Source organism: Dryobates pubescens, chromosome 11, assembly GCF_014839835.1.
Source record: "Dryobates pubescens isolate bDryPub1 chromosome 11, bDryPub1.pri, whole genome shotgun sequence".
Classification (NCBI taxonomy): domain Eukaryota; kingdom Metazoa; phylum Chordata; class Aves; order Piciformes; family Picidae; genus Dryobates; species Dryobates pubescens.
The window spans coordinates 26,212,546-26,225,540 of NC_071622.1; the positions used below are offsets into that span (position 1 = coordinate 26,212,546).

Sequence of the window (12,995 nt, forward strand, 5' to 3'; positions counted from 1 at the left end):
TGCAATATGTAGCAACTTCCTCTCCCCCCCCCTAGTAATTTGATAATGATAAGTACTAAAAAGCTTTTAATACATTATAAGCTAACATTCACAAATTAGTTTAGGTAAATCTACAATTGTGGATGCCTGTGTAAAGATACAACATGAATGTCCCCTTGAGGTCAGTGAATTCTTGTAGGCTGCTTTTATTAAAGAGATCTGCAGTAGTTTACTGATACAGTGGTGCTGCCTGCTGTTAGGTACAGGAGTCTAGGGCTGCAGAGGAATATAATTTACCATGGTGCAGTGAAACATTTCTTTCGAAGGCCTGTGTTCAGACAGAGCGATTTAGCTTCTCCATGCTTTTGTGCTCATGCAGCTGTGTACTGCTAAATCCTTCAATATCACTGTTGCTGTTTCTACCAGTGGTCCTTTAATTTTGAAAGCATGACAGGAATGCATATCTATCTGGTTTTCTTTACATACATATGAGTGTGTATGTGTACACACATGCATATACATGTACCTATGGAGGGTTTGTTTACTAGAAACCGTTGTAACTAAGAGCTCTGCAGTTCTGCCCTGCTGCAAACTGAAGGTCCCATGTGCTCTCCTCAGCTCTCATCCTCAATGTCACCTCAGCCTAGTGGGCAGAAAGGAGCAAATGGTGATCTCTTCCCAAGAAGTCTGCTCTCCACAGCTTCCTTTGCAGCTCGCTCACATATTACCACCTTTTCCTCCTCCTCAAGTGCAAACAAACCAAATTATTTCTAAAAAACAATAGTCTATTGTTGCTTCTCATGTTTTGATTTTGTGGACATGGCACTTTGGGATGCGGTTTGGTGGCTGTGATGGTGTTAGTTGGAAGGTTGGACTCAATGATCTTAAAGGTTTCTTCCAAGCAAAACAATTCTATGATTCTTGGTATTTGCATAAGATGACATAAATACAGAATCTGTGGATCAGTGGTGATTTTCAACTTAATATCCAATAAAGATCTGTATTTATATTCGTAAGTGGCTGTGTGTGAGAGAGACTATGCTTGATCTACTGCTGAGGCTACCATTTCAAAGAAGTGAATTTTGCAGATTGCTATTGTCAGTTTTAATTCTTTTTTTTCCCCTATAACTCTTTACCCTGCAAATGAACCTGTCCAGCCAGATTTCAAAAATGGTGCCTGTAAGTGTTCACAGCAGTATAAGGATAGTACTAACATGCAGTACTTGCACCTTGTGTATTTAAACTAAGGACCAGGTATTAAATTGCAACGTCAGCTAAACAAACAAACAATAAGAGGGAGATTGCTATTAATGCTCATCTCATTTCCAAACAAGAGGCACCTTGTTTATTGCTGTATCTTCCATACTGAAACATGTAGAAGCTTGTAAATGTAAAAAAATTGGTGTTACACTTCATGTCCTGTTAGATGCATACACTGAGCTTTTTGTTCCCCACTTCCTGGAAACAGTTAAACACTAACAGTTGTCTGAGATGCTGTGAAACATATTTACACGGAGGCATTGTGTATCATAGGAAAGTTTGTTTCACTGTAAAAGGTCATTTTAATAATTGGTTCATAACAGGATTTTGGGGTCTGGGAGAACATTTCCTTTACAATAGGAAGTGAATCTACTTTTCCTCCAACAAAGAGTAGTTTGCATGTGGGTCTGCTAATTAGTGCGGTTATTTCCTGTTTTGTTGATGAGGCTTTAATAAATGTCAAGGGTAAAGCCATGAAGATCTCCCAATTAGGCTTTGCGTTTGTAAAACCCAACCCCTTTGCTTTTGTGTGAAGATGACAGTTCCAACTGCAGCCTCAGCCTAACAGGGCTCAGGGGAAAGGATACTTCTCTGGTTTTGTTGAAAACAAGGCCAGTTTGGTCCAGTGAGAATACCAGGACTGGTCACAGTGCAGAGTCATTTTCAACAATGAATATTTACCAAGCTTTGTCACTGCTGTCATAGTGGTTTTACTATTTTGGGGTTGGTGGTTTTTTTGGTGGGGTTGTTGGGTTTTGGGGGTTTTTATTGGTTGTTGTCATTTCAGTTTGTTTTTCTTTTCCCCAGATCAGCAATAGCAATTAACAGTAAATCAGAACAAATCATGGCACGTAAAGTAGCTGTCAAAACCTAATTGGAGGATAAAGAATTCAATGTGTTATTGCAGACTGGAATGATCAGCTTGCCCTCCTATCATTTGTATTTTGGAAGGCTTTTCTAAAAGAGGAGCTAAGGGGAGCTGAGGCCTGGGTGCAGGCGCGTGCGCCATGGATCTGTGCTGAAGATGAATTGTTCTATCCCTGTAACACTCGTTTGGGCTCGCTCCTGCTTGGCTTAGCTGCTCTGGGCTTTTTATACGTGTGTGAGCCTAACTGTACTGCAAGTCAACATTAACAGATGGATTGCCCTAAGCAAGGGAAAACCACAACAAAATCTAGTGAAAGTGGAATATTGAAGCTTTTTATTGTTAAGCCTTATTAAAACCTTGGCATGTGCATGGCTTTTAACCATTTAATGCCTAGATCTAATGCTATGTCTCTGGTACGGTTATCTCCTGCATTAATTAAGTGTGTAGATTTAAGATTAAAGGCATTACCAGCTAAAATTTTTCAAATAAAAATTAATGGAAGCATGGGATTGCTTTGACTCTGTTTGCAGTATCTTGCCAATGATGCTGCTGACTTCCTTTAACTATTGATGAGGAGGAGCAGCAGTGCATGAATTAGACTACACTCTGCATTCGGATTTTTCATCATCTGTTTTAATTCTGTTTCACTATATGCTCCCAGCTAATGCAGATTTCTGGGGAGACAGGGGCCTAAATGCAATGAGAGATCTGTGAAATTATTCCTAATTAACAGATGATTAAAAAGTGAGCATGTTCATCATGAACCTGGATAGAATGCCACAAAGCTGATTTCATGACTATGATTTTTGTCATTTTACTTTTGTACCATGTCATAGTGTAGCTTATTGAAAATGGAGCATTTCAGTAGTCCTGATGTATTTAGTGGCTAATAAAACATTTTGGGAGCTGTGCAGAATACTTTGTAATGAGTAGGTTAATGATGTCCCCTTGTCTCTAAGGAAGTGTGTGTAATACCTGTATCTTTGGGCATGCACTTTGGGCATACCTTGCAGCCATAACGGAAACAGGCCTTTGGATTCCAGGTGTGGATTGGCCAGGAATCTGTGTGTCAGCACTGCTTTAAATGTTTAGGTGTTCAAGAGGAGATTAGACGTGGCAGTTGGTGCCATGGTCTAGTCGTGAGGTCTGTCGAGACAGGTTGGACTAAATGATCCTTGGGGTCTCTTCCAACCTTTGTTATACTGTGATACTGTTTGTATGTTGAAGAAACCAAATTAACTACTTCTTGTGACTTTGCAGGATCTAAATGAGTATCTAAGAAGGTAATAAATCCCAAGTTAGACTAAAGTTTCTTCTTGGTATTCTCAAACAGAAGACAGTTACCATTTTTCAGTCTTCTGTCAAAGCGTTTACACTTTTATTGAACTGTGTCCTAGTAACTAGACAGCATGCAGTTCAGCTTGCAGGAACTTTACTTTGGTTATGTTCAACAAAGATAGCAAGTGTCAGGCAGGAAGATGTGTTCAGAATAACCTTACCTTCAGGAGTGCCCCATGTATCAGTATCCCTACAATGGCCAGGAAAATAAATGACATAATCATTAGCTACAAAGGGCTTCCACTAACTGATTACCCTCCTAACCTGAAAAAGGTGGTGAGAGTAGGCTATTCTGCAGACTTTTTTTTCCTGAGAACATGAAAGAGGAGACAAAATGTTTGTGATAATGCAGTGCTGAATATATATGTTCTGTATAAGGTGACTGAATACTGAGGAAAAAAAAAAAAAGAATCCTACAGACAACTCCACAATAATTTCAGAATCATAAAAGCTCCGATTAAGGGCATTCGTCTGTATTTGGATAAAGAAAATGTGCTTGAGATCACATCTATGCTTAACACCCACAGATAATATTGGTTATCTGCCTGAAGGTACTTCTGCTCTCATTGCCTAAAATATTCCAGTTTACAGATGTCATAAGCACTGAGAACTAGTTTTTAATGTCAATTATGTCTTGTTTCTGTAAAATAGTTTCAAAAGAAGCTTTGGTTGATGAGTAAATTCTCTTTCTGTAGCTAGTGGGGTATAATTCGAAAATATTGTAGATATCATTAGCTTCCTTTAAATTGGAGAAAAAAAAACATTTTGTCTTGGTGTGTCAGTAAGATCTCTTCATTCTGCAAAACAGTCAGATTTCCTTCTAATTAAAGAAGAAAAAGCTAGGCAGCAAAAATTCGAATTGTAGATTACGAGAGTGCCCTCTTGTGGCTCTGATGCCGTTCTGGAGTGCTGCAGGCACATGCGTGTCCTTTGCTGTCTATAAACCTGGCTTTTTACAGCACAGCAACTCTTAGAAATCAGGCAGTGCTCTCTTACTTTATTTCTTTTTGTACTGGAGCTTGTGCAGCTTAAACATTTAGGTGCTTTCAGGTATCATGCATAGTTTTATTTTCAGGAATGTACACTGCAACATGGAGGTATAAACACACCACCACCACCCCAAGAAGCCAGTAGATATAACCTCTAAACAGTGACAGTGACTGATTTTCATTCAGTCAGTGAACACATCTGAAGAAAAAGAGAAGCAGTACAAGTTTGTAAAGCTTTTTCATTATTATTTCAATATTTTTATTAGTGTGAGCTCTTTCCTTTTCTCTGTCTTAATCTCTGCTCACCACGGTTAAAGCAAAGGGCTGTTGCAAGTCTCTGCAAGAGGGTTCTGCTGTTCATTCTGCACTGATGAACCTTGTGGCTGCCTGGTCTTCTTTGAGTTTTGCAGTAAACATCACTTGAGAAATCTCTCTGCTAATTACCAGACTTACTGGAAATTGCTTCGGGAGAATCAGGTTCTTAAAATTGTCCACACACCAAAGAAAAAATATCCATGAAGAATGCTTTTTTTTTTTATAGAAGAGCTGCTCACTTTAGTTGTTGCAAATAGCACTGAAAAATCTCTGTGTCCTGTTTTAAAAGACTAACAATGCTGCTTGCTGCAAATTAAAGTGCAGCCAGGCTGCCTTCGGATGGTGCACTCTGCAGCTAGAAGGATTTGTGGCATGGTGCCACAGTGTGTCAGCTGTAAATGGCTGGTTTTGCTAAGAATAGCCTCTATGCCATTGAGAAGAATGAATGAAATCTGGCTATATGGAGCTGATATCTGACTGTGGGCAGTGTGAGGCCTCACTCTGATTCAGTGGGCCAGGAGATGGTGCAGGCTTCCCGAGGGAATAACAGTCTGTGATTCTTCTGAGAAAATGGGAATTTGTTTGTGATTCTGGAGGAAAACAGAACTGTCTTTAAAAAGAAAATCCACAACATTTGCAGAAGCAAGTTGAATCAGTATTAGAAATTTCTTAAATACTATCTGTGTTCAGGAGTATAGCATACAGAAAAAGTAGGAAGCTTTGAATTTGTTAACTTTCCACCACAGAACCAATTCAGAACATGAGTAATTGTAATATGCTATCCATGAGTAAATATCTCAAAAGATTTACAGGATCACAGCATGTTAGGGGTTGGAAGGGACTTCAGGAGATCATGAAGTCCAACCCCCCTGCCAGAGCAGAACCATAGAATCAAGTGCAGGTTGTCCAGGAATGCATCCAAATAGGTCTTGAAAGTCTCCAGAGAAGGAGACTCCACATCCACTTTGGGGAGCCTGTTCCAGTGCCCTGTCACCCTCACAGTGAAGAAGTTCCTCTTCATGTTGAGGTGGAAGCTTCTGTGCTGTAGTTTATATCCATTGCCCCTTGTACCATCACAGGGTGCAAGTGAGCAGAGCCTGTCCCCTCCCTCTTGACCCCCATCCCTCAGATATTTATAAACATTTATCAAATCCCTTCTCAATATCCTCCAGACTGAACAGCCCCAGGTCTCTCAGCCTCTCCTCATAGGGCAGTACCCCAGTCCCTCAATCATCCTGGTAGTCCTCTATGGGACTCTCTCCAGTAGATCCCTGTGTCCCTTTTGAACTGGGGAGCCCACAATTGGGCTGCCATGTATCATCCTTCCAACAAATTCTACCTCAGCACAGATATTGATGTTTTCTTTAACTTTACAGAAGTTAATGGAGATCTCTGTTGCATTACAGTCTACATTTCAGAGTGCTGTGCCTGGACTCTAACCTACACATTTCTGGTTGTCTATGTCACTAAACAGATGGGGTTTTGTTGTTTGGGATTTTGGGTTGTTTGGGGTTTTGTGTTTGTTTTTTGGTGGTTGGTGTTAGGTTTGTTTTGGTTTTTGGGGTTTTTTTTGTGTATGTGTGGAGATTTCCTGCTTTCCGGAAAATTATTTCTTTCTGACATTTGGAACTCACTTTTTTGTGTGTATCTCTCTATCACTTTAGCAGGATCTCAGAACTGACGACAGTTTTGCCTCATGGATGTCTCCAACCACTTAGTGTTCTTTCAAATGCATCATCTCTATGAGTGAATCTGTTCACAGAAAGTTTCTACCCTAGGAAGGATGAAGATTTTTTAAATTTAACATTGTTGATTTTGAAATCATCCATGAGTCCTGTGCTGTCATAGTCATTAAAAAGGTAGAATGAAAAAGCAAATACAGCATCTTAGAGATCATCTATTTAATCAATATCTAGAACAACTTTTCTGACAACAGAGCATTATGGTTTTGTGATGCATCATTATTTTGTGTTACTTTCTGTAAGGAAAAGCACACAAGTAGTCTTTTGAAGGGTTCATTTCTAAAAAATAATCCAGAATTATTGTTTGGATCTACCCTGGCCTGGTGTCTGTATAGCTAATTGCTATCCCTAGCATTTCTTGTGCTTGTACCATATCCTAAAAAAGAAGAGGATTAATGAAGAGAAAGATTAGAAACTGTACTTCTTTTTAAATGTCTTCTTTCCATCTTCCTCATCAGTACCAGTCCCTGTGGAATGTAATGTGAACTATTTTAGTGTGATTTTTTTTATACATTGCTTTAGTCCATGGTCTTTAACTGCAAAGTAAGGCAACAGGTTGTGCTTAACTACAAAGTTTGATAGAGAAGTCTTTTGCCTCCCTCTTGAAAATGAAGCCGTGATTACATCTGTGGTTGGGTTACAGAGGAGGATAGGTAAAATAAAATGTTAAGTCATAAATAACAGGGCACTTGCATTTATTTTGCTTTCTTGTGCTGAATAAATAATCCCTAAATTTTTAAGGAAAAAGAAAAAAGAAACAGTACTTCATAGATTTAGACCATAGCAGATATTTTTCTTTTTTTGAAACTTTATACGTGTTGATGTATTGAGTAGCCAGTAAATGTGAAATTACATCTGTGCTGCCATTTATCAAGAGTTTATTTGTTTCTCACTTCGAGGACAATTAATAGCAGCAGCCTTGTTAAACTTCCTGCCTTAGCATCAATCAATAAGCATTCATTCCAGAAAGCTGTGCTTCTGAAAGGTCTAGCATTAAATGAAAAGCTGACATTTCACAGATTGACTTCTGTGCCCAATCAAGAATGTAACTATCTTACATTTAAATCTTTTAGCATTCACGTATTTTGTCTACATTTTTACACCAAAGTAGTACATCTTGTGAGGTTGCCAGCAAGCAGAACAGTTTAAAGACCTGTTCTCACATTGATTGGTTCTCCCTGAATTTATGCTGTCAGCACCTCTTTTTCCCTGGTTTCAGTGATCAGCATTTACTGCAACTGTACAGGTAGCTCACCGCTTGCAGAATGAGATTTTTGAAGTGGGCCAGAAAACAAAGAGGATGCATACAAAAAGGAGATAGGTCTTCACAGCAGCTGTTGTTCCTTTGCCTTACTTTACACACCGGCTTGGCGCTTGGTAGTGCCTTGTGGAGAGTGTGAAGTTGTGTTTAAGTATGTTGAATTCTCTTACATTTTGAGCAGGGTGAGAGATGGGTTCTAGCAATGCAGTGTACGTGAAGATGAGAAGAATGAAATAGCCCAAGTTCATCTTTTGATATATTATACATTGGAAAATGCAAAACAACTGAGTACTTTAAAGACATTTGTTGCATTACTGTATAGAAAAAGCCATGGCAGCAGTCTATTAAGACTTTATAAAGTTCAGGTGCAGCAAAAAAGAAGTGTTACCATATCACTTCTTGCGGTGTAATAGATTTAAATGGTCTGCTTGTTATTAGAATGCTGATCAGGAAGGAAACAGAAGTCTGTCCTTTTTTTAATAAAAAGGTATAGAAAAAGGTTACACGCTTCAGAATGCAGAAAAGACAGAAATTAAAAGCTTAAATAGCTGCAAACAGCAGGGTACGTCAGTAATGGGGGGGAAACTTCTTAAATGACTTTGACAGCTTTTGCAGGTGCATGGCACTGTGTCACTTGGCCTAGTGGAGCACTGAAAAAAATTTATGGTTGTCCTTTTGGAATTTATTAAGAGTTGCTTGCTTTCTGTGCAAAGTAGTCTGCATATCCCCCTCTGCAGTTGTTTTTATTACAGCTCCTAGAGGAAAGTCACCTATTCGGGAACATGTGTTGCTTCTTGTCTCCATGACTAGCTTACAGAACTGTAAACTCTGGAGATTGTTGTTATTTACAGCCAAGTATTTTTCTTTCTTCTTTTGCTTTTCTTTTCCTTTGTATGTAAATCTCATTTTATTTGGTCTGGTTCTTGTAAGCCTTCTTGTGTAATGTTGTACCCCTAATTGTTTAAACTGATAACAAAGGTAGTTTCTCAAAGAGCAAATTTGACTATCAGGAAACAGCCATTCTCAATTTTGTTTAGTTTGAGGTTTCTCAGTGTGTACTCTGTTACATTCCTTTAGATGACTTTATTCTTGCTTTCACTAACACTTGCATGATACTGTTTGTAGATACTTTGAGGAGAGACCACTGCCTGTGGCTTTTTGCTAATTCTAATTAATTTTATTCAGCTCATTTCTCAAAGGCACAACTTTCTGTTTCATCTTTTTTTCCCTTTTCTTTTTTTCCTTTTTTTGGTTGTTGTTGGGGTTTTTGTTTGTTTGTTTTTCTTTTCCTTTCTGATTTTTTAAAATTTTGCCACCTATGCTGTTTGAAACTGTTGTTATTTCAACAAGTCAGCAAGTTGTATCTCATGGGATTTTATTCCCTTCACAGAATTAATCCATCTACAGATGCACAGGAGTTGGGTTTGATTTTGGTTTCTGAAATTTTTCAGCGTTTTTAGAGAATCTTCTTTCCTGCCAGCTATTGGCTGTATGTTAGCAGAGGAGAATATGATGGCAGCATCTGATTCTGATGCAAATTCCCGTAAAGTGAGACACGGCAGGGTTTTGCCTTACAAGTCAGTTCAGAGTTAAGAGCTTTAAATGATAACGAATGCCACAGCAGGATTTTCTTGGGGGAGGTAGTGGATTACAAGTGTTACAGAAACAAAGTATTTTAATTGTCCCAGTGAAGATAAATAAAACTGAAAGCAGTAAGTGGAGTTGTGGCAGTAATCAGCAAGGTAGCCACTTAACAGTATCAGTGAAGACGGTGATTAACCTCCTTTCAATTGCAAAGAGTGATATGATTGACAGCACTGGTGGGAATGACACAAAGAACTCACCAAACTGGTAAAGAGTTAGAAATAGCAATAGTTGTTTTCTTTGCATTCCATCTGATAACTTTTGCACAGTATGAAGCTTAGTTTGGGTTCTTTCATAGTTTTCAGTTGTGTAATAATTCTTTTATCTTCTACCGACTGCTACCTGGTTTAATGCATTAAGAATCACATTTCCTTTTTCTGGATCAAGAACTAGGGGCAAAGTGCTATCAGAACTTGCTGCTTTAATTAAATCTTCCCTTGTTAAACAAGAAAAATGTGTCAGTCTGTTAAAAGTGAACATAGAAATGTTCCTGACAATAAGGGGCGGGGGAAAGTTAAGAGAGTATCCTGGTACATGTAGAACAATTGACAACATCTGTAATAGGTGATGTACTGAAATCCTCACAGTACAAGCTTTCCAAGCTCCTTGTAGTCTGAAATTAAGGCCATACTATCCCTACTATCAGGGTTTTCTTGTAGGTTTAGGCATTTGATGAACCGCGGGATGAGATGTGGGCAGTAGGACTTGTTTTTTTATTTGCATATGATTTTCTTTAATGTTAGCTAACCCTGTTTTCCCTTTGCACAAATTCTATACATATGTCTTTAAATTATGGCCACTTTTCCATCTCTTCACCTGATCATTGCCAGCATAGTTAACCTTTGCAGGTGTTTGATGCCAAATAAGAGATGCACAGACCTTATGACAGCCATATATGAAACACAAGTTACTAAAATTCTTGACTGAAATGTTCTGGCCGTGATACAGACTTCGTTTTTTTTTAAGTACTGTAGAAATCTTCAGCCTGGTTCTGTTTGCTAAATAATAATGTGATATAACAGGTTAGTGAGTACTCTGCATGGGTAGTGTGTGAATTTACAGCACACCAGCTGCTCTACACAACGTCCCCATGGGAAGCTCTGAGTGTAGACCAGCACAGAGTTAACTGTAATTTACAGTAAATTATCCTGCACAAAGGCATTCTAAGTGCAAGAGGTTTGAGCTGTCGTACTATTTACTCTGCAGTTCTGTTTAACACCATAATATAAGTACAGCTATATAAAGAGACTCCCGACTTCCTTGTATTTGCTACTTCAAAAACCCAGTTTTCTTCATGCTTAGTAGATCACATCAGCCAGTACTTGCCAATTATTTCAGTCAGAAAGTAGTAAAGCACAGTGTTTTTTTATGATATGCCTTGAAGAAAGGGTAGCTGTTAGACTTGCTTTTCCTCCAGTTGCCAGTCTTCTGCTAATCAAGGTTTTGCATAAATAATAAGGCACTCCAGGCTTTGCATAAATAATAAGGCCCTTCACAGGCTGTGAAGAAAAATAGTTCTCATGCTCTTTAGTTGATGATGCCTGAGGACTACACATCCTCATCCTCTTAGAACAATCTTTGAAGGCTTGATTTATATACAGTTTTCCTCAGCAAGTGCTCTGGAAGTCTTAATGAGTAAAGTGACAGTCTCCAAATAAGTAATGTTTAATTTGAAAAAATAAACAAACATTACAATGTTAATTTTCTGTTCTCCAGACTCGTTTCAACCAACATCTCAGTAACCAAGATTGTGCCTTGGATGAGGAGGATGATGATGAAATGGAGAGAACAAGCAAGTAAGAAGCCTGTTTGGTTGTGTGTGTATGTTTTGGAGAAAGGGTAACAAGTGTTCTTGAGCAAAGCTCAGATCAAGTGATGCATGTCCAGGCTGCTAGCTTGATTCTCCATCTAGGTGATGTCAAGTAGTTAAAGATTAAACCTGTTTTTGGAAAGAGGGACAGGCTGTTATATTTTTCCATTATTCACGTTGCCTAGAAGAGCTTGACATAACCATCACTCTTCACCAACTCATAACACAACACAGCATCAAAATAATATGCCAATATGATGGGCTGTGACCTCAGCTAATCTATTTTTCAAGTCTTGTGTTGTGGTCATAACAATGGAAAGTTTTCTGAAGGGTCTGAAAGAAGTATTGCGTTGTGAGTTCTATATCAAGGTGATCCTGTGTGTGAGTTAGAGGACAATCAGAAGTTTAGGCTTAAGTCACATTGATGCATTCTCTGGTTGAGTTCAGGAGTCTATTTTTGGTAATGAACATATGGATATATAAACTATAAAGGACCTTTAAAGCAAAGTCAAGCAGCCTAAGTTGTCATGTAGTAGGGAAGAGGGAGCTACGGAAGTGTTCAAAGGGTATAATTTAAACATTGAGCCATGGAATTACCCTTTGTAAATGGCATTCTGGGTGGGCAGTGATAGGGAAAGACTGCAGTAGTATGGGGGTCAGAAGTAAGGGTATTGCAGTGAATAAAAGAGACAAAGAGACAAAAGCACCCGTTTTCCTGGGACATAGGCAGTACTCCAGCAAAGCTGGTCATGTGGCACAAGAAGAGTTGCAGTATGAGAGCCTTGCCACTGGAACAAAGTGTGTGTCTAGGTCAGATGGAAAGCTGTAGCTACATTTACCTAAATGTAAGGTACAGATAAAGAAAAAGAGGAACCAGTTTTGGAGAAACTGTAATATTTGGAGGGAAGATTTGGGAAGTCACATTAAGGTGACTTGAAATAAGTATTACAGTGGCTGGGGAAGAGCCAGGAGACAGGGAAACCAGCTAATGGTTACTGCCTCTCCATAGATATCATACATCTCTGTTCAGGAAAACTCTTGAGTATAAAGAAATTCCAGGTTCATGTTCCCTTTCAATAGATTTGGAATGCATTCTTCTACTTTCTTTCATGAGTGGCTGCAAAAAAAATGTCTTTTATGTTCCCAGCTGATGGAAAAGTTTTTGTTTTCAGGTTATCATCAGAAGACAGTGAAGAAGCTTCTGCTTACTTTTATGACAGTGATGATTCTGGTGAAACTGGAATAACTCCTCAACATCAAGGAGAAATGGACTTGCTTGGGGAGATTTTGGACACGCTGAGCACACATAGCTCAGATCAAGGAAAGCTCTCAGGAGCAAAGAGTCTGGATTTCTTTAGGTCAATGGATGACATTGATTACAAGACTGCGGTTAGTTTTCTGCTTTCATTTGAAAAACAATTCCAATCCCTTTACAGTGGAATCCTGCACTTGCAGAATCAGTGACATGCAGCTCAAATATGGCGGCAGCATCCTTAGAACAATTAGTGTGTTTTGCTAGGGCTCCGTAACAGTACACCCTTGCTGGCCACTGCCTGATGGTCTTTGACCAGATGAGATTGGTTACACTTTTGTCCAGTTTACCAAGTCATGCTTGAACCTCATTTCCCCCTTGTAACAGTAACCACATTCAGAGCTGTGAACAGTGTAATAATATTCTTAATCAGATAATGCTGTATTTACATGTAGAATTTGGTATTCCCAGAGCTGGTTTTAGTCCTTTTTTTTTTTTTTAATGCAATTTAGAAGGTGTTTATTTCCATTTTGACCT

General features: G+C 38.8%; 1 protein-coding gene across 2 annotated transcripts in view; it reads left to right on the forward strand.

The window, feature by feature from the left end:
- Positions 1 to 12,995, forward strand: part of DENND1B (DENN domain containing 1B) — a 155,653-nt gene that overhangs the window by 139,861 nt on the left and 2,797 nt on the right. For both annotated transcript variants that reach the window (XM_054165461.1, XM_054165460.1), the window contains 2 exons: positions 11,113 to 11,192; positions 12,379 to 12,595. In XM_054165461.1, the coding sequence (XP_054021436.1) occupies positions 11,113 to 11,192; positions 12,379 to 12,595 (297 nt within the window). The remainder of the gene's footprint in view (positions 1 to 11,112; positions 11,193 to 12,378; positions 12,596 to 12,995) is intronic.